The sequence below is a fragment of the Lampetra fluviatilis genome, chromosome 8, assembly GCF_964198595.1.
Source record: "Lampetra fluviatilis chromosome 8, kcLamFluv1.1, whole genome shotgun sequence".
Lineage (NCBI taxonomy): Eukaryota > Metazoa > Chordata > Hyperoartia > Petromyzontiformes > Petromyzontidae > Lampetra > Lampetra fluviatilis.
In genome coordinates, this window is record NC_136282.1 from 14,518,242 (window position 1) to 14,543,886 (window position 25,645).

At 55.9% G+C, this 25,645-nt stretch overlaps 1 protein-coding gene across 1 annotated transcript in view; it reads left to right on the top strand.

Annotated features, from left to right (window-relative positions):
* Positions 1–25,645, top strand: part of LOC144933927 (low-density lipoprotein receptor-related protein 6-like) — a 63,868-nt gene that overhangs the window by 37,362 nt on the left and 861 nt on the right. The window contains exons 9-23 of the mRNA XM_078859239.1: positions 12,474–12,690; positions 13,339–13,628; positions 14,344–14,570; positions 16,117–16,301; positions 16,807–16,952; positions 18,022–18,208; positions 18,599–18,801; positions 19,107–19,306; positions 19,651–19,841; positions 20,482–20,688; positions 21,201–21,326; positions 22,167–22,406; positions 23,510–23,620; positions 24,122–24,535; positions 24,984–25,123. Coding sequence (XP_078715365.1) covers positions 12,474–12,690; positions 13,339–13,628; positions 14,344–14,570; positions 16,117–16,301; positions 16,807–16,952; positions 18,022–18,208; positions 18,599–18,801; positions 19,107–19,306; positions 19,651–19,841; positions 20,482–20,688; positions 21,201–21,326; positions 22,167–22,406; positions 23,510–23,620; positions 24,122–24,535; positions 24,984–25,123 — 3,084 coding nt within the window. The remainder of the gene's footprint in view (positions 1–12,473; positions 12,691–13,338; positions 13,629–14,343; positions 14,571–16,116; positions 16,302–16,806; positions 16,953–18,021; positions 18,209–18,598; positions 18,802–19,106; positions 19,307–19,650; positions 19,842–20,481; positions 20,689–21,200; positions 21,327–22,166; positions 22,407–23,509; positions 23,621–24,121; positions 24,536–24,983; positions 25,124–25,645) is intronic.

The window sequence follows — 25,645 nt, forward strand, 5'->3', positions numbered from 1 at the left end:
TAGCATTTTCTGGTGGATGCCTCCGGCCGTAAAAAAAAGTCTGGTTATTTTAATTAATTTCAAAGCCACTTTGGGGAAGGGCTTCGCGGTCGGCGTCCCGTCGCTTTAGCGTTTTCGCGGACAAGCGAGCCAGTGGACATTTTCGTAAAAAGGCAAACTAAATAGGAAATGGCACGCAAGCGATGGCAGGCCACTCCGGCGTCAGCTCGTGGAGCTGCAGGGCTCGGAGATTTGCGGAGGCCGCGGTAGAAAGCTGCTCCGCTCTTTTTTTAACATCTCCCACACGCACCAACCCCCCCCCACCCACCCCCACACCGTGGGTGCCTGTCATAGGAATTGCAAATGCACCTTATTGTCACAGTCTGTCGGCATCCTTGCCTTGTTTGGCCCAGTTACCCCGGTGCGGTTGTGGCAGGACAGACATGGGCGGTCGTTTTGGGTGGTGGTGGGTGGAGGGGGGGAGGGTTGGGAGAGCGACGGCGTTGAGTGCACTGGGCCTGGGAGGCAGAGCGAGCGGGTGAGCGAGCGGTGGCGGCGAGGCTGGGCCGAGTAGGCAGGCGAGGGAAGGTCTCTCCCTCTCCTCCATTCACTGGGAGTAAAGTGGGAGCTGGGAGAGCGGTGACCTCAGTGACCTTTCTCCCGGAGTAAACGACCAATCAAACAGAGAGAACTTTTGTTCCGAGCGGCGCTTTTTCCTCAGACCGACGCTTCCCATATCGCCGTTGTCCCTCTCTTCACCCGCATTCCAGGCTAAAGAAGAAGGGGGGTTGTGTGCGGTGGGGGGCCGGGGCGGGGGGGGGGGCAGTGGGGGGTGGGGGACCTTGGGGGCAAGGCCATTGAGCTCTGGGGAATGCCGCGAGTGGCTGGAGCTAAAATAGCCAAACTCGCCCGAGTTTTTCGCTCCCTTTTGATATTCTCTGCCAAAGTCTTTCCAGTCCGCCCGCCGGCAAACTTTGAAGTCCGCTCGCGCCAACTCGCCCGCCTTGCTAAAAAGGCCATTTGGTCGGAAGATGTCTTTGCCCGTCATGTCCTTTAGCTCTGCGCGGAGTTAGTTTTGTCGTTGCTTGTTGGCAAAGATTTCTTTTTCTCGCTCTCCTCCTCCTTATCCCCCCCCCCTCCACGCCGCCGCTGCTTGCTCCGGGTCCACCCTCAACCCCTCGGTGTTGTCTGCTTGGCAGTCCTCCAGCGACGTCCCTTTTAATCTTTCTTTAATCTTAGCGCGCCGTATTGTCGGTGGCGTGAGGGCGGGGAGGGGAGGGCCTGTCGGGTGGCGGTGGGGGCCGGGAGTGGGGGGGGGAACGGGCAGAAGGAATGCCGCCTAACAGCGGGGAGGAGAAGGCCTTGAACCTGGTTCTTAAAGCACATTAAGAAATATAAAGCTTTGAGAGAGAGGGAAAAAAACACGCTCTGCCTGCAAAAATAGTGGAGGTTTTTTTTCCACCCCCACCCCCTCTCCCCTCTGCTGTCCTGCGTGCGTTGGGTCTCTCTCTCTCTCTCCCCTCTCCCCCCTCTCTCTCGCTGCCTGCATTGGGTTTCTCTCTCTCTCCCCCCTCTCGGCCTCTCTCTCTCGCTGCCTGCGTTGGGTTTCTCTCTCTCTCTCCCCTCTCGGCCTCTCTCGCTGTGTGCATTGGGTTTCTCTCTCTCTCCCCTCTCGGCCTCTCTCTCTCGCTGCCTGCATTGGGTTTCTCTCTCTCTCTCCCCTCTCGGCCTCTCTCTCTCTGCGCGCATTGGGTTTCTCTCTCTCTCTCCCCCCTCTCGGCCTCTCTCTCTCTCGCTGCCTGCGTTTCGTTTAAAGCGAGGGCTCGCCGAGTCGGCCGGCAGGAATGTGGGTGTGTGGGTGTGCGAGCGCGAGCCGAGCGGGACGGGCGTGCCAACGTTTCCCACCGGGACGGAACAACGGCCACACCGCAGGTGCCGCTCAATTAAGACGCCCCCGCAAACGAAACGTTACCGGCGGTTGCGGCCCCCCCCCAACCAGAACCCCCCCCCCCCCCCCACGTGAGTGGACGTCGCTCGCTTCGCGTGTACGCTACCTCCTGCCCAATTGATACCGAGTGCCGATCTGAGCCGGCGAGAGGCCTGGCGGGGGCATTTGATCCAACCCCCACGTCCACCCCCTGCGATTCAATGGTTTTTATCGTGACTCAAGGTTGCAGTGTGATGTAAGAATCTACTTTCTTTCCCATCGCGTTCGTGTGTACCAATTGCACGGACCTGCAACACGAGTCAATCGAACAAGAGCGTAGCGTCACGCACACGTGCGGGATCCCATGCTCGCGACTCGATCGCACCATCGGCCGATCGTCGCGCGGTCCCCACCAGACAGCGGTAAACACCGCGGAAAATGTTGTATGTATGTTGAACTTCTTCTGCACCGTACCTAGCCAACTGTGTTAAATCAGAGGTGCGGGGAAAGGACAACAAACTAAATAGAAAAGGAGGTTCTAAAAAAATGTGTTTTGAATCCAGACGTAAGAATGCACAGCTCGATTGACTTCCTAATATCGGAAGGAAGAGCGTTCAAGGCGGTCCGCAGGAGCGCGTCTGAAAGCGCGCGATGCGGTGACCGTCTTTGTTCGACGGCTAGCCAATAACCGCTGCGAGGACTTGCGGGCGAGAGGTCTGACGCAGCTCTGCGATATCCGCTTCCATGGGCCGTTGTTTGACGCGAATGGTCGTTGCCCTCTCTGCGAGATATCTAAAGGGATGCTTTTGTCACGTGACACGGTGTTGACGGCTCGCTCCCGTCGGCCGACTCGTCTCATCCGGACCGTGTTCAACCGCCGTGCCCAGCTCTAAACGGTGTCGGAATTTTTATTCATACTGGAGGAAGCCAATCGGCCATGAATTTCTTTTCGCAGATGTGGGGCGGGTCCGAACGTTACAACAACAAACAATACAAAATCACGATAGGAGTGCAGAGTATAGGAAAGGTAAACAAATCACTTAAAATAGATATAACAAATGAAACAAACAAAAAAATACCTTACCAGGTAAAGCCCCCATTTACCTTATTTTACAGAAGCTACCTGGCCCCAAGAGATGGCTCAACAAAGTGGCTTATCATCATGTGGGACTTTATAGCAGCCAAATAACCCCAATGCATGTTCCTAAACACTTCCCGTGCTGCTTCTTGTCACGCAGCACTTAAGTCTGGAACACACTTATTATTATTATTATCCCATGTTGTTGGTGTGTTATTGTTACGATTCTTGTGGGGAGTGGTCGTGTAGCAGTGAGCGTGCTGCCCTGCTACGAACTCGGCGACCTGAGTTCGATTCCCGCTCACGGCCACCGACGGATGAAGGGCCTCTCGTAGGCCATGTCTGTCGCGGGGGTTTTACTTTCGTCGTATGAACAACAACGGTGATGATTATCTGAACTGGTCCTGGGCCTCCCCTGGCTGTGTATATACATCGCCACTGGGAGACAAAGGTGATCGGGCGTGGTGCTGGCCACCCAGCCCCCCGTGTACCGTGCTGGCCTTCACATGTGCTCGCCAACAGCACTTGCCCCAACAATCTCTTAAGGCTATACGGGCGATCTTTGTGTTTGGTGTTGTTACTGTTCCTTTCTTTTATTTTTTACATGAATTTTTTCTTCACCCCCCCGCCCCCCCCCCCCCCCCCCCTCTGGACGCACTGCATTTTGTAGCCTGGAAATGTTTTGCTGTGCGGCCAATGATCTGTGCCAGCAAAACATGGGCGTTGTTACCCTGCATTGTGAAACACACAGAATGCAACGTAGCATACGCTGTTAAGTTGTTTTGTGTTAGGGCACGTGACCTTATGCTCGGATCTATTAATAGATTTTATTATTATTATTATCATCTTTATTATTTTTAATACCGTACAACAATGTATACAATTACACCGAGAGACAGAGGGAGCACACGGATCTATAAAAACTATAAACGAAACTATTTTTATTTTACCAGGTAAGGCCCACTGAGCTGTATAGCTCTCTTTCAGAAGCAACCTGGCCACAAACGATGGCCCAACGAAGTGGCTTATCACGTAGACATTTTATAGCGGCCATATACTCGAAACGCACGTTGATTCGAAATGTGGAGGGAAAAACCGGAGGACCCGGAGAAAAATCCACGCGACCACGGGGAGAGAGACGTGCAAACTCCAAATTAGACAGCATGCGTCAGGATTGAACCCACGACCTCCTGTGCACCAGGCCAGGTAGTTGATATCAGAGGACTTGCGCAAGTTGGAGACATCCGGTTGACTGTCGTGGGCAGACCTGGGCAGGGCACGGGGACACCCACCGATGGGCGAGACAAACGACAGCCAAAGAGCGGCAGCCAACGAAGAAGGGGAACACGACCGAGAGGACGTGAGCTGTGGGAGAAGGAGCGATCGAGATTGGCTCGCGGGCCCGGTGCCCGGTGGATTGTGGCATCGCGAGACTGTGGAGTAATTTTTTGACACTTTGGCATTCGCGACCCAATATTTTTTATTTTTATTGGTGGTGGTGGTGGGTTAATGGCACATGTTTACGTGACGAACCCAAAAACCTTTAGAATGAATATTATGAACTGTTGGGGAATGGCGACGGCTTGGGTTGAGAATAATCCAGCGGTGGATAGATCACGGTTGATGGTGGCTACGATGATGATGGCAAACGGAGTCAGAGATGTGTGGAAGCCCATCGCGGGGATTTGTCTGTGCGCGGCGTCGTCCCTGGTGTGTGACTGTGCGCTTGTTTTTGTGATCGTTGGCAGGGTGCTGAGAATACCAAAAGTGAAAAGCGTAAAAGGGCCTAACGTTGGTAATGGGGGAGAGCAGCAGATTGTTTTGAAGCAGAGGGCATCCCAACCAACACGATCTCATATCCCCCTGCCCATAACGTTAAAAAGCTAGCCAGCCAGACCCTAGCCTAAATACTAACAAGCTAGCTAACTGGACCCTAGCCCAACCATATTTATGCTGAACTTCTTTTGCGCACCATACGGAGCCAACCGTGCTAACTGGAAGTGCGGGGGAAGGACAACAAACTAAAGACTAAAAGCAGTTCTAGATTTAAAAGTGCATAGCTCCAGTGCTAACGAACGAACCATCCATACCCCAGCCCAACTACTAACAAGCTCGCTAACTGCACCATACTCTAGCATTTTCATCGTGTACTGCCATGAATGATGGCTATGGGGAGGCCTTCACCTAAACAGTGCAGAGAACGTGGCTGATGATAATGATGACGATGAATCTTGGGGGTGGTTTTGAAATGTTGATGGAGCTTTACCCAATTAGTTGGACTGCCCTTCCGTGAACGTATTGACGACGACGACGATGCGTCATGTGGTTTAGCCGTGTGCGCCCCGGTCTGCCTCGCCTCCCTTCACCTGGTGGCAGCGGTTGTTAGGTAGCTGTAGTGGTCGCGTTCCACGCTGGTAATTTGAGGCTAATCGCTCATTGCGACTCCGCATGCAGTTGCCGGCGGGCTGGGGAAGAATGGTGAAGGGAGGGGCCACTGGCACGCCCCCACCCCCTCCCCACCCCACCCCCTCCCCCACCCCCCTCCCCACCCCCCACCCCTCCCCATCACACGACGCTGGGCAAATTGCAGGAAACGCCAGGTTTTGCCGCTGCCCGTTAAGATCGTCGGCACCGGTGTGTGCGAATCGGCGAAACTACGCTCTGGACTGGTTTGCCAAGCGGCACGACGCGGTCGGAACGTGCGTGTCGCACGTAGCAGCCCCCGTGGTCGATCCGCTGCTGGAAGAGAGAAGAGAGAGACCCCATGCCGTGCGAGTCGTGTTTGACCGCGCACTTTACTGCCGCTGCTCAGTGCGCGGGTTTGGTGAAGGCGGGGAGCCGTTGACGTTGGGGCGTGGACGTAGTGCAGTGCAACAATGGGCAACGTTACCTTGCCGTGCGAGCGCTGTGATGGTCACTCGTCCACGTGCTGTCTAGGCTTTCTCCAGCTTAGCTTCAAAGATGTCACGAGGTCGGGCGGGCATTGGGTCACGTTCAATTCATCCGTCGCGAGCTTCAAATGACCGATATTCATTGATGAACCAAAGCATCTTGTTACACTCCCAGAAACTCGGCGTGCGATTATTCGTCAGTTGATTGATTTTAAATGTATCGATAAACTTGCGATGCATGCGTCGAATTCTTCCCCGAAGAATCCGTTTCAGGCTAATGGAGAAAATGAGACGGAACAAAAAAAAGCAAGCGCCCATACACACCAGACGGTTCGGACGAGGTGAAAAATAATTAATCAACTCTCAGATAGAATCACGGCCCACCTAGTGGTAGAAATGTCACATTCCTCTCATGGCTACCACTGCGACTGTGATACAATGAGAGGTGGCTTGGAGTCTGCGTGTCTCTCTCTCTCTCCCCTTGGTGGCGTGGGTCCTCCGGTTTTTCCCTCCACATTTTAGAAACAACATCGCGCGTTTAGAGTACAGTATTTAGCTGCTGATATAAATTTCCATACGGCGATACGCCACTTATGAGCGATTATTTGTGGCCAGGTCGCTTCTGAAAAAAAGTTATGTAGCAGCTCGGTGGGCCCTTACCTGGTAAAAGAAAAAATAGTGAAAGGCGACTTGCAACAAATTGGTTCTCAGTTCATTAACCTTCGGAGTGATGATGGATCGAGTCAACCTCCGACCAGGATTCGAGCTCCCGGCTTTCCATTTGGAATTTCCGTACCCTGCCCCCAGCCACAGGCGCCATGTGGCCAACAAAGCAAAGCAAGGTTTGAACAAATTATTTCAGTGACTGCTGCTGCATTGGCAGTGGCGCACAAGCACAAATAATAACAACAAAGAAAACTCAACGCGTTCGTTCATAGTAACACTGTGTGTCTTTAAAAGTAAACAAAAATATATAGCAGATGATGTTTCTTTGGCAATGGCTTTTCTTCACAGCACATTTTTGAGTGCGGGTTTTCTACATCCCACCCACTTAGGTGCTATTTTTTTCCCGAATCCAATTCTGGAAAAAGGCTCTCGAATGAACCCCGTTCGTTGTGCCTTCCCGGGCCTCTGCAGTCAGTCTTTGAAGAGGCATTCGACTCGGCCCAAATAGATGCAGTCTTCCAAGCTCTGAAAACCCAAAGTAAAATATCGATTATTTATTTTCTTCCCTTCCACACCCCCCCCCCCCCCCCCCTTAATATGTCCGGGCGCTGTCTGGGTAGTGCGCTCTCAGCTATCATCGTTGTCGCACCACGACACGATCGCATCTTCTTAAGTCCGTTTATTCCGATTCGCTTCGTCTCTCTTGAGACATGAGTGGAAGTGCGCCACACAAATACATAAATTATAATTTATTTTTATTATTTCCTTTGTAACCCCCCTGTCCCCGCTGTGCCGAGCGGTGCACCACCCCGCGCGCTGAAGAGAATGGTCCCCAAGAGGGATGATCTCGGCAGAATGAGTTTTTTTTTGTCTTTGCCCGAAGTGGCTTCAGTGGGCCTCTTCATCCACCTTAGAGGCAACACCTGTTCGTCGACTTCCGAGGAGAGAAGAAAGAAAACGGGAGGGAGTCCACTTAATTGCAGGAAAAGGCAACAGAAGGTAGTTTTCCTGTGCCCTTAATGGGTCCGTGCCGTCTGGTGATGTTGATTGAATTTGGTTTCTCATGTGGGGGGGGGGGGGGGGCCCGGAGCCGAGCTCCCCCCCCCCCTCCATCTGCACGTGGAATCTGCGGCCGCACTTTTAAAAGGGAAATCCGGCCAGGCGCCGCGATGGCAAGATGTTCGCTACCTCGCCTTGCATTCAGGAGGTCGTGGGTTCGATCCCGACACCGACGCCTGCTGTATATTTGGAGTTTGCGTGTCTCTCTCCCCGTGTTCGTGTGGATCTATGAATCACTGTGAGGTGGGGGGGGGGGGCGACCACCGGGGCAGCGCCGTTCCTTTCAGGCTCGTCGGCTCCGAACTTCGACCGCCAAACTCAGAAGCGCGCAATTTGCTGCTGGGGTTTTCGCATCGAGACGGGCGACGTGTCCACAAAGTGGTGACAGGGCCGATCGCGATTCCCATGAAAACGCCACAAATCCGGGAGTGCCGACTTAGACTCGTGGGTCCTTTCTGCTTCGTTTCCTCACTTCTGCATCGCTCCGGGTCGGGAGGGTCAGAGGTCGCGGCTAACGACGGGACCCGCTCGGCTCCTCATCTTGGGCTGACCGCTTGCCACCGCGCGTCGCCAATTAGTCACGTGATGCCGTCCAGATGGCCGTGGAAACTTCGGGAAGGGTGGGGGATGGTGGTGTTGTGGTGGGGGGGGGGCCTTTCCTTCTGGCGCCAGAGGCTGCTCACCCCCCCACCTCCTAGGGGGGCGGGGAGGGGGCACGTGGACAGGGGAGGAGACTTGAACACATCCAAAGCTACTGGCTGCGTAGCTTTCTCGTTCGAGAGCACAAGCCATGCAACGGTGTGCTTGTGTGTGCTCGTGCGGGGACCGGGGTGGTGCATTGGTATGTGCACTCGGCACTAACGAACTTGTAAACCTGGTTAGATTCCCGGCTGTGGCTAATGGCAGTGGCGAGCGATATCCGAACCGGTTCCTGGGCCTCCCCTAGGTCGACTCGCCCCCTTAAAATGAAGAGTATGTGGTGCGTTGTATTTACATTGGGGAGATAAAGGTGGCCGGGCGTGGTGCTGTCAACACTACCCCCTCGTGCGCCGTGCTGGCCTGAATAGACGCTCAGTAACAGCACTTGCCCTGACCGTCTGCGTAGCTATGCTGGGAAATGTTGTCTTTGTGTGTCTGTGCAACTGTCTGTGCAACTGTCTGTCATTGTCGATGTGTGTACGCACCTGTGTTTGTATGCATTCCTTTGTGTGTGTGTGTGCGTGTGTCTGTCTACATGCTTGTGTGTTTGCGTCTGTGTGTTCCTGTGTGCGCGTCTGTGTGCGCGTGTACGTGTGTGTGTGCGTGTGGCCCTTGCTTTTTGGTTCTGTTCATTTTTTTTTTATAAAACCACAGCACGCATTTTTGAGTAATCCGCTGTTATTTTTTTAATCGAGCAATGACTTTTTGGCGTCCGCCTTATCGTTTTGGCCATCATTCGGAGCATTTTTTATGCAATTTCCACAACTAAACTCCAAAACTTTTCCACAGTTATACCACAGCCACCTAGCTCAAGTACGGTATGTACACTTCATAATTAGTTTCTTTTGGGATTAAATCGTTGTGTGGGTTATAATGCCAATTATTAACTGAAACACTCCCACCACCCTCCAAATCCGGTCGAGCCCACGTTGTTACGGCGTGGGCCAAATACGCCAATTGATTTGGTTTATCAGCATAACCGGAGTGTTTATGGGTGCCATGGTGGCAAGATGTTAACTACCTCGCCCGGTATACAGGAGGTCGTGGGTTCAATCCCGACCCTGACGCCTGCACCTTCTCCCTGTGGTCCTCCGATTTTTCCCTCCACATTTATAAACATGCGTTTTAGAGTATTTGGCTACTATCAATTTCCACATAAGCCACGTCGTTGAGTGAACCTTTTTGGCCAGGTCACGTCAGTGGGCCTTACACTGGTAAAATAACAGAAATTGTTCAAGAGTAATAGTTTTAGTAGTTGCAATGAAACATTTTGACATTTTCTACGTGTCGTTTCGCTGGCGATTGCATCCAGCACCATCGGCGTTTGCCGAGAGGTGCGACCTCACTTGCGAGCGCTCGTGAGCGCTGGTATATCTTTTGTGTGGTGCCCGTGCAGTCGGTTTGCGCGCGGCGCTCCGAACCCAGCCATCCCGAGTTCAGTCCCCGCTCGCGGCCGACACCGGCCAAACGGCAATGTCCGTACGTCAACGTGGTAACAACCGGCACACACACAAAGCTAAAGGCAAATAGAAAGCGGAGCGATCAATGACATTGACACGCTAGTTTCACGATTGTCATCGTAGTGCTCTTGTGATGACATCAGAACGGTGCCGTGATGACTGTGTAATGACGCGTTGGTGTGACTCGAGCGTGCCGTGGCCCTGTGTACCTGATAGTCACTTCAAATTTCACCACCCCAACGTGAAGTTTTCACACTCCTGTAGGACAGCCCAGGATGCACAGCTTGCGCATCCTGGACTGCAAGATGAGAGCCGTTTCTTTTGGTCATGTCTTCGCCTAACCCAGGATTGGGGAAGACATGCCCCACGGCCACTTAGAAACTCGCCCGCCACCGATGCTTACCCGTCTGCAATCATCTTTGCTGCGCTAATCGGGTGCGAGAGGGGAACACCTTCAGCATGGCAACAGCGCTGTTGTTCCCAACACTGGCGCGCTCCGTCGCTTTGGTCACCTGCCCCTCTGCGGCGGTGCCAGAGGTGGCCGCGATGCTTGACGGCGTGCGCTCCGACAAATGTGCCGGGGATGCCCCGTTCGGCCGTAGCCCCTCTCAAAGAAAACCTCCTGCATCGGTCCGCTTTCGAAATCGGCAGCGGAGTTTTATGAGTTTGTAAGACGAACGAATAGAGGTCACCTAAAAGTGAAATGCCCCGCCGCACTCTCAAACCGCCACAGCAGCAGACTCCCCCCGCCTCCCCCACCCCCGTCCGCACCCCCCCCCACCCCTCCTTCCCCATCCTCCCACATGCTAGCATTCCAAACAGCACGCCAAAGCACACAAACATCCCAGGCATTGGGGTCCCATTTTTACCACTTTCTCCCCCGTCCACCACGACGGACGGACGTTAACCAGTAACAGATTGTCGCGAAATCGGCTCCAGGTTTTACAGTGGGGGTGGTTGGGCACGCGCGCACGCGCCCGTGTGCCCGCTCCCGTGCCGCCTTGTGCGGTTTGCGCGAGCGCTCGTGTGCTGGTTTTGTAGAGGGACTGCAGTTGGCTGCGGTTGTCCGGGGGGGGCGAGGAGGGGGGGTACGGCAGTAATACGCCAAACAGGGGCGGGACAGGGGCGGGGGGAGCATCAATGGCCCCCGCAGGCCGAGATACGGCCCACAGCCACATTTTGTGTGGCCCGTCAATTGATTTCGTAAGGCCCACAACTGCTTTTCATTCTGCCTAAAAATGTGTTTCATACAGCACGGAAAAAGCTTCCGCAGACTTCGCGAGGCTTTTATCAGATGGAACGACATTATTATTATAATTGTTAATATTATTATCATTGTTGTGCCCGTTTAGAATTGTTTTAAATTGTTTTGGTGGACAATTTAATCTCATGTTTGCTTTTCAAATGGCTGCTTTCCTTTATGGCCAGCAAGCTAGTCAGGATCATGCGGTCCCTTTCTGTTTGTTTTTGGACTCAAACAAACTCATGGGAAACGCCTGGTACACAGATTATCCAGCAAAAGTTTGCTGCAATGTCATCAAATCGCAAGCCCTTTGAAGGAACCTCATTTAACCTCGGCCGTTTATGGGCTTTTTTGTTACACGTGTTTTAATAAGGAAGTGAAACTTGCACTGCCCAGCGTGGCGAAGTGCAGTCTTGTTCTCCTGTAGCACAGCGGTAGTCGCGTTCCTGAAGAACACCGCATTATGGAGCAATCGCATTATAATAAATAATATAGGGGGTAAAGCACGGTCCGCGATAACACGCGAGATGCGTGCGCAGGCCGGACAGAGACTGATGCGCGTGGGTAGAATCTAGAGGTATCCAGCAGCATCCCAATGCCCTGTGTGATGATGATGCTACGCCGAGGCAGCCGTACGACCGCTTGTTCCTACTCGCGTGACGTAGCTCTGGTCACTAGAGGTGCGATATATCCAGTTCCCGTCCGTGTTTTCAAAAATGTGTTCCCCGATACATTCATCGCGTCATATATCCAAATCGCGTGATGAAAACACCACGTGGCGTTATAGAACGGACTGTACGGTCAAACGACCTCCACGACCTGCACAGCATAGGAGGGTGCCTTCATCCAGCAGTGGATTTACCAAATGGGGGCGGCACGTGGAACCGGATCGTGTAAATGCAAAGACGCAAGCGATTATACGCAGCCGCTTTTTGTAAGGCGAAAAGTATGAAGTCTTGATTGTAAAGGAAGGGCTGTTTGAGGTGGGAGTGCTACATCTCTGATGTGTCACCGTTTGGTTTCTGAGAGATAAAGACCAAGCACTTTGTGAAAGTAAATTGCGTGCATTTGAGCACAAGCGTCTGCAATGGATGCTAGGAGATTTGTGGCAAGATGAGATGAGAGCAGCAAAAAGATTGTGCCACGCAGGACGTGGGTGCAGGAGATAGGAGGGCTGGCCACCGAGACACGGATATTGGGAGTGGCATCCACATGGCCCAACTGGACACGTGCAAAACCTACTGGGGAACCTCTCTGAAAAATATTTTCACAACTCATCGGATTCTGCCAATCTATATATAAAGATTCTGATTCTCACCTAATACCAGGCCGATGGGTTGGGGCTACCGTTCGGGCAGGCCGTGGATCTGGCGGACCGTGGAACGCATTTGCGAGGTGCGGTGGAACTCCCGCGCCTTCAGTCCTCGATCTTTGTGTTTCGTTGTTGCCGTTGTTCCCGTCGCCTGCGCAGGTGATGCGCGTGGACGGCACGGGGCGGAAGGTGCTCGTGGAGGACAAGCTGCCGCACATCTTCGGCTTCAGCCTGCTGGGCGACTGGCTCTACTGGACCGACTGGCAGCGGCGCTCCATCGAGCGCGTGCACAAGCGCACGCTGGTGCGCGAGGTCATCGTCGAGCAGCTGCCCGACCTCATGGGCCTCAAGGCCACCGGCACGCGGCCGCTGGGAGGTGTGGAACGCGTTTGAAACGAAGATCCGTTCGCTGTTTTTTTCCGTTACGTTTCGAAAATGAAAAGAGAAAGGGCCGTACATACTTTGGGTCTTGGGGGAAAAATTACTGCGGATTGTTCGGAAAGGTTAGAATATTGTAGGGCGTGATCATATCTTGTATAACTTTAGCCTTACCTTTAAATCGTAACCAAATGAACCACCAATACAGACTGCTGCCCCCGCATAGATAGCCACCCAGACCATAGTCCTTCGTCTTGATTCTGACAAACCGCCCCCATCACGTTCACAAAACTATTCGAGCAGCGCCTAGCCCAACAACTTAACAAACCAGCCAAGCAGCCCCAACAGCACTAGTTACAACTCTAACTGTGACCCAGCACTCCAGGACTTTACGCAGTCCCATTTCTCTCCTCTAGTTCCTTTGTCCCCTTTACGCGCTCGCGGTTTCTGTCGTACGTTACTTCCCGGAAGGGCCGCGTTGTGGACTAAATCCTCCCCCCTCCCCCTTCCCACGCGTCACCGTTAACGACGCATCTCCTGACCTCGATGCCGCCTTTCCTCTCTCCTCCTCCTCCTCCGCTCCCGCCACAACCATGACCCCCGACCCCGACCCTCGCCTCCACCAAACGGCCGCCGCCGCTTGCAGGTACCAACCCGTGCACCCTCGACAACGGCGGCTGCAGCCACCTGTGCCTGTACCGGCCGGTGGGGCCGCGGTGCGCGTGCCCCATGGGCCTGGAGCTTCTGGGCGACATGCACACCTGCATCCTGCCCGAGGCCTTCCTGCTGTTCTCGCGCCGCGCTGACATCCGCCGCATCTCGCTCGAGACGAGCCACAACGACGTGGCCATCCCACTCGCCGGCGTCAAGGAGGCGTCCGCCCTGGACTTCGACGTGAGCGACGGGCGCATCTACTGGACCGACATCAGCCTCAAGGTGTGCGAGAAAGAGGGGGGGTGGAGGAGGAAGAGAGGGGGGGTGCCCAGATGATCGAGGTGTTTACTCCCCTCGCCTGGTATGCAGGGGGTCGTGGCTTTGATCCCGACCCTGATGCTTGAATTATTTGGAGTTTGCGTGTCTCTCTCTCTCTCCCTGTGGTCGTGTGGATTTTTCTCCGGGTCCTCTGGTTTTACCTCCACTTTTCTAAACGTGCAATTAGAGTATTTGGCTGCTATTAATTTCCACTCGATAAGCCACTTCGTTGAGCTATCGTTTGTGGCCAGAAGAAGAGCTGTATAGCTTAGTGGGCTTTACCTGGCAAAATGGAAACATTGTTTAGTTTAGTTTTAGAGTAGGGGACAGGAGGGGGGGTGTGGTGGCTCCGTTTTCGATGGGGTCTGCAAGTTCACATCGTTCCATCGATCAAAATGTTATTGGACACCACCAAGCCACGGCCGCCACGAGCAAGGAATTTCAGGGCTGCGCCTTTTACCGCTTCACCCCAGCTCAACAATTCACGCAGCTGATGTTAAAAGCTATGTTTTTGGTAGGAAACTTCCTTTTTTTAACCTGTGGCCTTGTCCCCTTCTTCTGTATCCCACCTTGTCCATCCACGCCACGCATCCCTCCGCCATCCGCCCCTTCCCGTGCTACCCGTGCCTCCACCGTAACCCCCCCTCTCTCGCGCTCTCTCTCCCCGTCGCCGCGCCAGATGATCAGCCGCGCGTACATGAACGGCAGCTCGCTGGAGCACGTGGTGGAGTTTGGGCTGGACTCGCCCGAGGGCCTTGCCGTCGACTGGCTGGGCCGCAACCTCTACTGGGCCGACACGGGCACCAACCGCATCGAGGTGGCGCGCCTGGACGGCTCGCACCGCCAGGTGCTCGTGTGGAAGGACCTGGACAACCCGCGCGCCCTCGTCGTGGACCCTGAGGAAGGGTGAGGTTTGCACGGGGCTCGCCCACACGGCTCGCCCACACGGCTCGTCCACACGGCTCACTCACACGGCTCACCCACACAGCTCACTCGCACGCAGCTCACCCACACAGCTCTCACACACAGCTTACACGCACGGCTCACTCACACAGCTCACCCACACGGCTCACCCAAAAAGCTCACTCACACAGCTCACCCACACAGCTCACACACACAGCTCGCTCACACAGCTCACTCACACAGCTCACCCACACTGCTCGCCCACACTGCTCGCCCACATGGCTTGCTACACGGCTCACTCGCACAGCTCGCCCACACGGCTCACACACACGGCTCACACACACAGCTCACTCACACGCAGCTCGCCCACACTGCTCACCCACACTGCTCGCCCACACGCAGCTCACTCACACGGCTCACCCACACTGCTCACCCACACAGCTCACTCACACAGCTCACTCACACGGCTCACCCACACGGCTCACTCACACAGCTCACTCACACGGCTCACCCACACGGCTCACCCACACAGCTCACTCACACGGCTCACTCACACGGCTCACTCACACGGCTCACTCACACGGCTCACCCACACTGCTCGCCCACACGCAGCTCACCCATACTGCTCGCCCACACTGCTCGCACACACGGTTCACCCACACAGCTCACCCACACAGCTCACACACACAGCTCACTCACACGGCTCACTCACACGGCTCACTCACACTGCTCGCCCACACGGCTCACCCACACTGCTCGCCCACATGGTTTGGCACACTGCTCCCTACATTGTTGACCGCACGGAATCGTCATCAAACAAACCTCCACTGCCAGCAGTGGCTTAACAGGTGGCTATAAGTTACGAGTTACTATGTACGTAGGATGACTGTTAAGGATAACGCGACGACAAATGTTAGTGTTGGATTTTGTGTCAAAATGTAGCTGTTATAAAAACCTTAACTTTAAGACGTAGCTTTAGAGTTAAGGTTATTGTTTTGCCTGTGGCAAAGATCAGTTTATAGTATGGAGGCGCGAGGGGCACTGCGAAAGTTAGACACTCCGCTTTGGCTTTGATAAATCTTATCGGCCGGCATTGCGAGTGTAAGTTACAGCGAGCGTTACGACCGTGGGCTCGTGCGAAGGTTTAATGCCGGCATAAAACAACACAAGCGCATCCCCCCCCCTCCCCCCCGCTGTAAATCATAACACCGTTAAATCCTCCCTTCGCAAATGTGTGGGTGTGTGTGTGCGTGTGTGCGCATGCGTAAACATTAACGGTGGCGCAGCGGGTAGCGCACTGCACTATGAACTCGATGACCCGAGTTGGATTCTCACTCACGACCACTCCCAACATCATTGACGATTATGTGAACCGGTTCTGGGCATCCCCTAGCTTGGTCGACTCGGCTTCAAATGAGTAGTAAACATCGCCACTGGGGAAACACCCACCCCCGTCGCGTACCGTGCCGGCCTGCCTAGGCGATGCTCGCTTAACAGCAGTCTGCCATGCCTATAAGGTGCGTTTGGGATCTTCTTTGTCTTCGTGAAGATTCATGTACTGGACGGAGTGGGGCGGCAGCCCGCGCATCGAGCGGGCGGGCATGGACGGCTCTGTGCGCGTCACGCTGCTGGGCAACATGGGGCGCGCCAACGGCCTCACCATCGACTACGCCGAGCGGCGCCTCTACTGGGCTGACCTCGACACCAACCTCATCGAGTCGTCCAACATGCTCGGTGGGTGTTGCCCCCCCCCCCTGCCACCCACCCACCCCACCGCTCCGCGTCGTGCCCTGCCCGTACCTTGCGTGGCGGTTGCGTGACCTCCAACGGTGGCTCTTTGTCGCCGCTCGACGATGCGGAGGTTTGCGGTTCGAATCCAGCGGCCGCCCGCCAGTCATTACTGTTTTTTTCAAAACGACCCGGCCACAAATGATATCTCAACTAAGTGGCTTATCATCATCATCATGTGGATATTTATAGCAGCAGCCAAATACTCTAAACGCGTGGTGTTGATTCTAAATGGGGAGGTAATAACCGGAGGACCCGGAGATAAAATCCAGGCGACCACTGGGAGAGAGACACGCAAACTCGAAATACGCTGCAGGTGTCAGTGTCGGGATCGAACCCGCGACCTCCTGTCTACCCGGCGAGGTAGTTAACATCTCGCCACAACACGCCGCCGACCCCCCCCCCCACCCCTCGGAGTTTCGGGTTTAACGCCGCGTGCCGTCGCTCGCAGGCACGGGCCGCGAGGTGATCGCCCAGGACCTGCCGCACCCGTTCGGGCTCACCCAGTACCGCGACCACATCTACTGGACGGACTGGAGCCGGCGCAGCATCGAACGCGCCGACAAGGCCAGCGGCGGCAACCGCACGCTCATACAGGTGAGCTCGCCTCGTGTAGTAGTCGTAATACTCGTAACAATAATGACCGTCGTCGTCAAGCGAATCGTAACGTTGGGTTTGTTTCTGATGGAGCCGCCCTCCAGGCGCCCGACAGCACTTTCCCTTGCGTCGCGTCTCGTGTCAAACGGTCGAAGGGGGACACTCCGAGTGGCAGCTGCCCCTATGTGGGCACGATGTGACTGATGCCCACGTGGGCATTAGTCTCCCAGTAGGGGGGGAGGGGGGTGGAGGGGGCGATGATTTCTACTGTGCGTCATCCTAATTGATTTGAGTGACGTAGGCGAGTTCGTGTAGCCGCACGCCCTCGTGCAGGTCACTCACGCGGGTGGTGAATGTCACTGGAGGCTTAGACACGAGGTCACCGGACCACCGCCGCCGGCCACGTGACGGTAGCTGTGCTGCACGTGGCCTGCTGCAATCCAGAACCTTGGGAGGGGGGAGGGGTTGGCGGATCGATTGCGCAAGTTTGTGACACTCCCTGCGTACCCGCGGGCGGTGAGATCGCCGTCTCCTGGCTTGCTAGAGTATGGCAATACAGCGAGTTGGTTATATTCCCTCTGCACCCCTTCCTCACCTCCCACCTTGCGTAGGTCTCCTCCGGGTACTCCGGTGCCCTCAAAGGCAAAGGTCCCCCGTGTATAGCCTTGGCAAACTGTCTGGGGCCAATTGCTCTGAGCGAGCATTCGTAGGCGCTCGACTGCATGCCTATACGTGCAGGCCAGTGAACTCTCATGTCGGGGAGTTCGCGTAACCGCACTCTGCAGTACAGGAGGACCCGGAGTTAAATCCACGTGACCACGGGGAGAACAAACTCCAAATATACAGCAGGCATCGGGGTCGGGATCGAACCCACGACCTGGAAACCAGGCGAGGGGGTTAATATTTCGGCCAAGTGCAATTAAGTCGGCGCTGTTTCTTCTATCAACCTGACTGCCGTGCCCACCCATTTAGTCGATCGTTCATTCACCCGCTGACGCTGCGACCTCTTCTTACTCTCTCCTCTTCCCCTCTTCCTTCTCTTCTCTCCTCTCTTCCCCCCACCCCACAGGAGCAGCTGGACTTCGTGATGGACATCCTGGTGTTCCACTCGTCTAGGCAGGGCGGCTCGAACTCGTGCGCGGAGGACAGCGGCGGCGCGGGCTGCTCGCACCTCTGCCTGGCGCGCCCGGGCGGGTACACGTGCGCGTGTTCCGCCCACTACACCCTGAAGCCGTCCGACAACCGCACTTGCGTTCGTGAGTCCAGCACGAACACACGCACGGACACGCACGTGCGACGGCAACAACCGCCGTTCGCCACTCAGTAGCGGCGGCGTCACCACAGAGCCTGTGCCACACTAGGTGTGTGCACTTTGAGGCCATGTGAAGTGTCTAAGGCCCCGTTGGCAGGAGGTCACGGGACAGACCCAGGTGCCATGGGTTTGACTGACAGACGACTGGCAGATTCGCCACACACAGAGACAAACGTCCCGCAGAAAAGAGTGGCACGTATATCCATCGCTGTGCTCTCGCCAAAGTCCACCACTCTTCATCAGTGTCTCCCTCTTACCCTCTGACTTTCTCACCGCTCCCCCACCCCCCCGCCCGTTCGCCCGCCCCACTCGCCCGTCTTTCTCGCCCGCCCAGCCCCGAGCTCGTTCCTGCTGTTCAGCCAGCGCAGCAGCGTGAGCCGCATGGTGTTGGACGAGCAGCAGAGCCCCGACATGGTGCTGCCCATCCACCCGATGCGCAGCGTCCGCGCCCTCGCCTACGACCCCCTCGACCGCCTCCTCTACTGGGTCGACTCGCGGCAGAACGCCATCCGGCGGGCGCGCGAGGACGGAACGCAGGTAGGGACGAAGCGGGCGGAACAGCGAGGGTGGAATGACCCGGGCGCTATGAAGCTCTTTAACAGATGTCCAGTAGGGGCGAGTCAGCAAGTTACAACAACAACAAACAATCTGAAAAAACGACGATAGCAGTGCAAAATCGAGAAACGGTAAACGGTGTGAAAACAAAATTTTTATACAAGTCCCAATCGCATGAGTACATACTCACCTGCCGATTTTTCAACGGTTCGAATCCGCTTTGAATTGTCACGTGGCCACGGTTGATTCCGTAACAATTGTAACGCTTCCCTGATTTGCCACCACAGGTGCTGTCTCTGCTGTCGAGCCCCAGCGCGGAGCTACAGCCGTACGACCTGAGCCTGGACATGTTCGGCCGCCTGCTCTACTGGACGTGCGAGGCCACCAACGTCATCAACGTGACGCGCCTCGACGGCCGCCCGCTGGGCGTTGTGCTCAGGGGCCCCAATGATCGGCCCCGCGCCATCGTCGTCAACCCCGAGAGGGGGTGAGACATCATCATCATCATCGTCACCACCATCTTCACTGGCATCATCACTTGCATCATCACTGGCAATCATCATCGTTATCACTGGCAATCATCATCGTTATCACTGGCATCATCACTGGCATCATCGTCGTTACCGGCATCATCATTACCGGCATTGTCAACTGCGTCACACTGAGCGTGTCATTTAGGGGGCGCGCTACCGAACAATTCATGACTGCACAAAAAAAAATTGTCTTCTCATTTGTCGTCCCATCAAACGACTCAGTCGTCCGAGCTCTGACCTTCTCCCTCCTTCCCTCGTTCCTTCTCTCGCTCGCTCGCTCCCCCCTCCGGCACGCCAGCTACATGTACTTCACGAACATGCAGGACCGCCTGCCGCGCATCGAGCGCGCGTCGCTGGACGGCACGGAGCGCGAGGTGCTCTTCTCGACGGGCCTGGGCCGCCCCGTCGCCCTCGCCATCGACAACAAGCTGGGGCGCCTCTTCTGGGCCGACTCGGAGCTCAAGCGCATCGAGAGCAGCGACCTGTCCGGTGAGTCTCTCCCCCCTGACTGGTTCCTGTCAATTGTGAACAGCCATAGCTGTAGCTTCCCAGGACATTGAATTTAACTTTTTTATAATATTCATCAACGTTTGAAATCAATATCTCAATTATTCGTTGCATCCGGGGATTAATTTCAGCCTGATCTGTCCGGGCCGACGACCTGATAAATACGTACACACTCCCGTCACACCACATCTGGTGAACCTCTCGCTACGGCCGTGTGGCCGCAGCGAGAGGTACACGAGATGGGGGTACATTAGCCCACAGGGCTGTGCATAGCGTGTTGCGGGGCCCGGGGCAAATCCCAAATCCCACCACGTGGGCTCCACCCCGACGACTTCAAACTAAACCGGAAGTGTTGCATCTGATACGGTGACGTCGAAGCACGGGGGGGTCCCCCAAAGTCCGGGGCCCGGGGCGGCCGCCCCGATTTGCCGCGTACCCGAGGGACGGCTCTGCTTACCGCCTTACACCAGTCTACCAAGCAACGGTGGAAAATAATCGGTGACAAACGAGTCCCCCCCGATCACCTCCCTAGCCGTAGAACCGTATCGCCTGTTGTACCAAGCGCGCCCCGCCGTGCGTTTGGCTAATGTCGTCGCCACCGACCGACCGTTGCGTTCCACAGGGGCCAACCGGCAACTGCTGCAGGACAGCCTGCTGCAGCCGCTGGGACTCACGGTGCTGGGCCAGTACCTGTACTGGATCGACAGGCAGCCTCAGCTCATCGAGCGCGCCGAGAAACTGAGCAGCGCCGGGAGGACCAAGATCCTGGCACGGGTGTCGCACCTGACGGCTCTGCACGCCGCGCAGGAGCTGGACCCCGCCGCATACCGTACGAGCAAGCGCCACGCGGCACACGCAAGCGCCACGCGGCACACGCAAGCGCTACGCGGCACACGCAAGCAGCACACTCAAGCGCCACGCGGCACACGCAAGCGCCACGCGGCACACGCAAGCGCCACGCGGCACACACGCACCCACCGCACGTGGTACAGAACGTACGGCGGATGCTGTACGGCTACAAACGAGCGACATGCGTAATGCGGTACACGGCGCACGCACGCCACATGGAACGCGCACCGCACGGAACACGACACACGCTTCGCCACCGCACGGAACACCACACACGGTAGGCACCGCACGCCACGTGGACCACGACGCACGGCGAGCGTCGCACGGGCAAATTTGCCCCTCTCCATCCAGCGAGGCAGGAATCCAGCCGGAAAATTTTTTTTTTTCCCCGAACACAGTAAGTTGAGTGTGAGTAGCGTGCTCTACAACCTCCCGTTAGTAACGTGGCCTCTGCCGATCGCCGTGCGTGTGCGTGCGCCTGCGTGCATGCAGGGAGCCACCCGTGTGTGCAGGACAACGGAGGCTGCTCGCACTTGTGCATCGTGAAGGGCGACGGCACGACGCGCTGCTCCTGCCCCGTGCACCTGGTGCTGCAGCAGGACGAGTTAACCTGCGGAGGTGAGATGCACGCACGTGCACGTGCAAGCACACGTGTGCACACATGTGCACGCACAGACGAAGATTGGGGCAAGCGTTGTCGACGAGCACTTGTTTAGGCGGCACGGCACACGAGAAAGCGACGGTGTGGCCAAAGCTCACGCCTGTCCGCATTTGTCTCCGCTGTGCCGACGTTTACATACCTCGCCGGGTAGGCATTTAAGGCTGAGTCAACCTAGGGCGGGGCAGCTTCAGATATTTGTTTCCGATGTTGACCACGAGCGGGAATCGATGGAGGTTCACCCGGTTTGGAGCGCAGTTGTGTGTATGGCTATCTACGGTGCGATAGAAGTTCAACGTATATTTATATAAAACAAGAAAGACAAATTATTGCTCTTATTGATAGCCTGAATTGTTGGCAATTGTTGTAGGCCTCCTCGGGCCTCCAAGCATTAGAACTGTGGCATGGGAAGCAAAACGCTGGAACTCGGAGCTTTTAGGAGCAGGACGGAGGAACTCTGAACGCATTGAAGAACCAGGCAGGAACCTTGAAAATGTTACATTGTTGATTAAAAGTCTAAACGTTATTGTGTTCTCCACTTACCACTTTTCCCCTCCCATGACCATCCTTATAACCACCACCACCATTACAATCACACCATCACATCCACCGCCACTACAACCATGACCATCCATAACAACCATTACCACTACAACCACCACCAATAAACTATCATCACCACTACAACAACCACCACCAACACTAAAATCACAATCACCACGACAATCGCCACATTCGTCATTACTACAACCGTGACCATCCCCAACAACCATCGCGACCACCACGTCGACCGCCGCCAGAGCCGCCCACGTGCTCACCGGACCAGTTTGCGTGCCTGAGCGGCGAGATCGACTGCATCCCGCTGGCGTGGCGCTGCGACGGCTACGCCGAGTGCTCGGACAAGAGCGACGAGAGCGACTGCCCCGTCTGCCACCCGGATGCCGAGTTCCAGTGCCGCAGCGGGCAGTGCGTGGACGCCGCGCTGCGCTGCAACAAGGAGAAGGATTGCCAGGACACGTCCGACGAGGAGGACTGCACCGGTGAGTCCGCCCCGAGAGACGCTGGGGGGAGGGGGGGGGGTGGGCGGCACCGTGAAAGTCACCCCGATCTGAACGTCTAAAAAATAAAAATAAATATTACATTTGGCGCGAGGATAAGAGATAAGAGTCGTTGGACTCTGTGTGTGCCCTCTTCTGGATAAATGAGTCAATTTACAATAACATCTGATTTCAGGTGGGGCCCATCCCAGGTTACTTTTTAAACTATTTTTTATTTTACCAGGTACGGCCTGTCCTTGCCCCCACTTACTAGCAGTCACCACCATGTCTCTGACTTACCCTGCGTTCTCCAATTCGTGTTTATTTTGTAAATCATCTTTACTGAGTACGGAGTCCCCGAAGGCCAACAATACCGGGCGGCCGGCATCAAGCAGCACTTGTGAAGGGATAGTAGATGACTATTAGCTAGGTGTGGACGGACGTGAAGACACAACGTGTTGTGCATGTATAGAGGACTTGCACGAACGGAAGGGCGGTCGGACACACGCGTGAGCATTACGTGGACGAGCAAACACGGCTCCCTATTGGCTGAAGGAGCGCACCCACGAATGAGCTCGCCCGCCGTCGGCGGAGGGAGACGATTGACGTGAGACGTGCCTGCCGACGCGGGAGGTGAGAGGTCGGAAGGCGCACGCAGCAAATGGGGAGACGTGAAGAGGCGTGCCGAGGGTGGGCAGCAGAGAAGTGATTTGGCGGAGAGAAAATGCAGGGAAAGAGCGGGGAGGAGAGGGGGCTCGGGGTGCATTAGATGGTGGAAGTTGAAGTGAACGCACGCTGCAGAAGACAACACAGCTTCTCGCACCTTTTCAACTCGACCGACGTGACGGAGTCGTTGCACAACTCCAACCCTTTTGTCGGTCCGTTGCTGGACAAGGGGCCCCTCCCCCTACGCCATCATCCCACTTGTATTGTTTGAATGTATTGTTCACTCTGCGGCTCGCAACTTAACGCCATCGCTATTTAAATACGTCGGAGAACAAAGGCGCGCGTGTCGGTGAGCGTTGCGGATTTCATGCGTTTGCATAATTTTTCTTGCTTGTTGTGCGTGCGTGTGTCCGCGTCTGTGCTCTTGCGCGTGCACACAGACCCGTGTCTGGCGGACGAGTTCCGCTGCACCAGCGGGCAGTGCGTCAAGAAACTCCATCGCTGCGACGAAAACTACGACTGCAAGGACAGCTCGGATGAAGTCGGCTGCAGTAAGAACATTGCCTCTGCTCACAATGCCCGGCCAGCAGGTGGCTCCCAACTCTGCCCACAATGCCCGGCCTAGGTGGCTCAGCGGTAGAGCGGACCGTCATGAACTGGAGAGCACCGGTATTTTCTTCGAGCAAATATAAAGTAACAAACGAACCAAGTGATAATGGAGAAGTGCCCGTTCTATAATTTGGTGTTCTTCACAAATGTCCACAGGGGGCGTGGGGGGCGGGCACTTTCACCTGATAAGACATCATCAGTGTGAGAGCCGCCACACATTTCAAAGCATTGGGGGTTTGACAGCAGCACGATGACGATGATGGGTTTTTACTCTTTGTGTATTGTCGAGGGCCGCGCAAAAGGCCACCCGGGGCTGCCAGTGAGCACTGGCAGCAATTGAACAATCTGGAACCGCGAATCCCCCCACTCCAGGTCGCCTTCAGTCGTCCGCTCGCCCTGACGCGTTGCCTCCTCTCTCCCGCCGCCCGTACTTCACCCCCTAGCTCCCATCGGTCCTGACGGTGAGAAGTCCGGCGTCGCCGAGTACCCGGTGACGAGCATCGCGGGCGCCGTCATCGGCGTGACTCTGGCGCTCATCGTGCTGGCGGCGCTCTACTTCACGTGCCAGCGCGTCGTGTGCCCGCGCGTCAAAGCCGTCTCGGGCGGGATCCCGCAGCCCGAGTTCGTGCTCAGCTCCACCGCCGCCGCGGTCGTGGGCCAGTCCCTGGGCGCGCCGTCCGCCAACGCCTGCGTCGGCATCGGCGGAGGCGGCGGCCCAGGCGCCGGCGGTACCTGTATCGGTAACGGTGGAGTGGGGCAGAACGGGACGGGGATGACCAACGGAGGAGGAGTTCCCACGGGCCACGGAACCCTGGGATACCCGCCACCGCCACCGGCCATGCAGCCGGCGCTCGCAGGTGCCCGTCGGATCGCTCATTCGCTCGCCCGCTCGCTTGCCCGCTCGCTCGCTCACTCACTGGGTCGCCCACTTGTTCAGTCACTCGCTTGCTGATCCACGCGATCGTCCACTTGACCGCTCGCTGTCTTGTTCACCCACTCCGCTCGCTTACTCACGTCGCCCTTTAAAGTTTCGCTCGACGTGGTGGGGAGCAGTCGTCAGTGCAGCATCATCCATTGTTGCACCGTACTTCCTCTATGCCCCTTGTGTCTATGCCACCCGCCTTCACCTACGCACGCTCACCAACGTCGTCCAGCCGTGGGATACCGTTGGGTGCCGGTCACGCACGTTTCACCGAAGTGCATGGCGCGTTATCTCCGCCGCTGCCGCTCGCTCACACTTCTCTCTCTTTCTCTTACCCCTTGTTTCCCCTCCTCCCCATCCCCCCCGTCCTGGCCCCCCACAAGGAGTGGTGCGTGGCGGCAAGAGCTTGCTGAGTGCCGTGAGCCTCACGGGAGGGAGCAGCGGGCCCGGCATGTACGACCGCAACCACGTCACCGGCGCCTCCTCCAGCAGCACCAGCAGCAAGACGTCCTTCTACCCGATGGTGCGTGTCACGCGACACACGCGCGACACACGCGCGACACACGCGTGACACACGCGTGACACACGGGCGAGCTCGATGGCGTGTACACTGGGAACGCAACGCCATCATCGCGTGGCCCCCGGCAACCCGGCAGTTGTCATGATTAATTATCTCCGGCCCCTCCCGCACCAAGGCCTACCCTAAGGGCCCCTTGTTGTCGCTTTGAAATTATTCTTCGGTGGTCCGTGCTTGTCGCACTGGAAATAAAGATGAACGTTTTTTTCCATAGAAGAAGTTCAGAAGTTCCTTTCCCAAGTCAGTAATTCCGTTGAGCTCAGAAGCTTTTTTTTTCCAACTGCCAGCAGACAATGACCAATCGGCCATTTCTGGTTTATGCAAACGGAGTGTTTTTGTAAAGTAAACACGCTTTGCTGTGTGCTCACCGGACAGCCATTTGGCAAGAAACGAACAACGTGCAAACAATAAAAAGTGTTAAAAACAACTTCGAGAAAGGTTACCGCTCACGCTCGCCGTGGTGTGTCC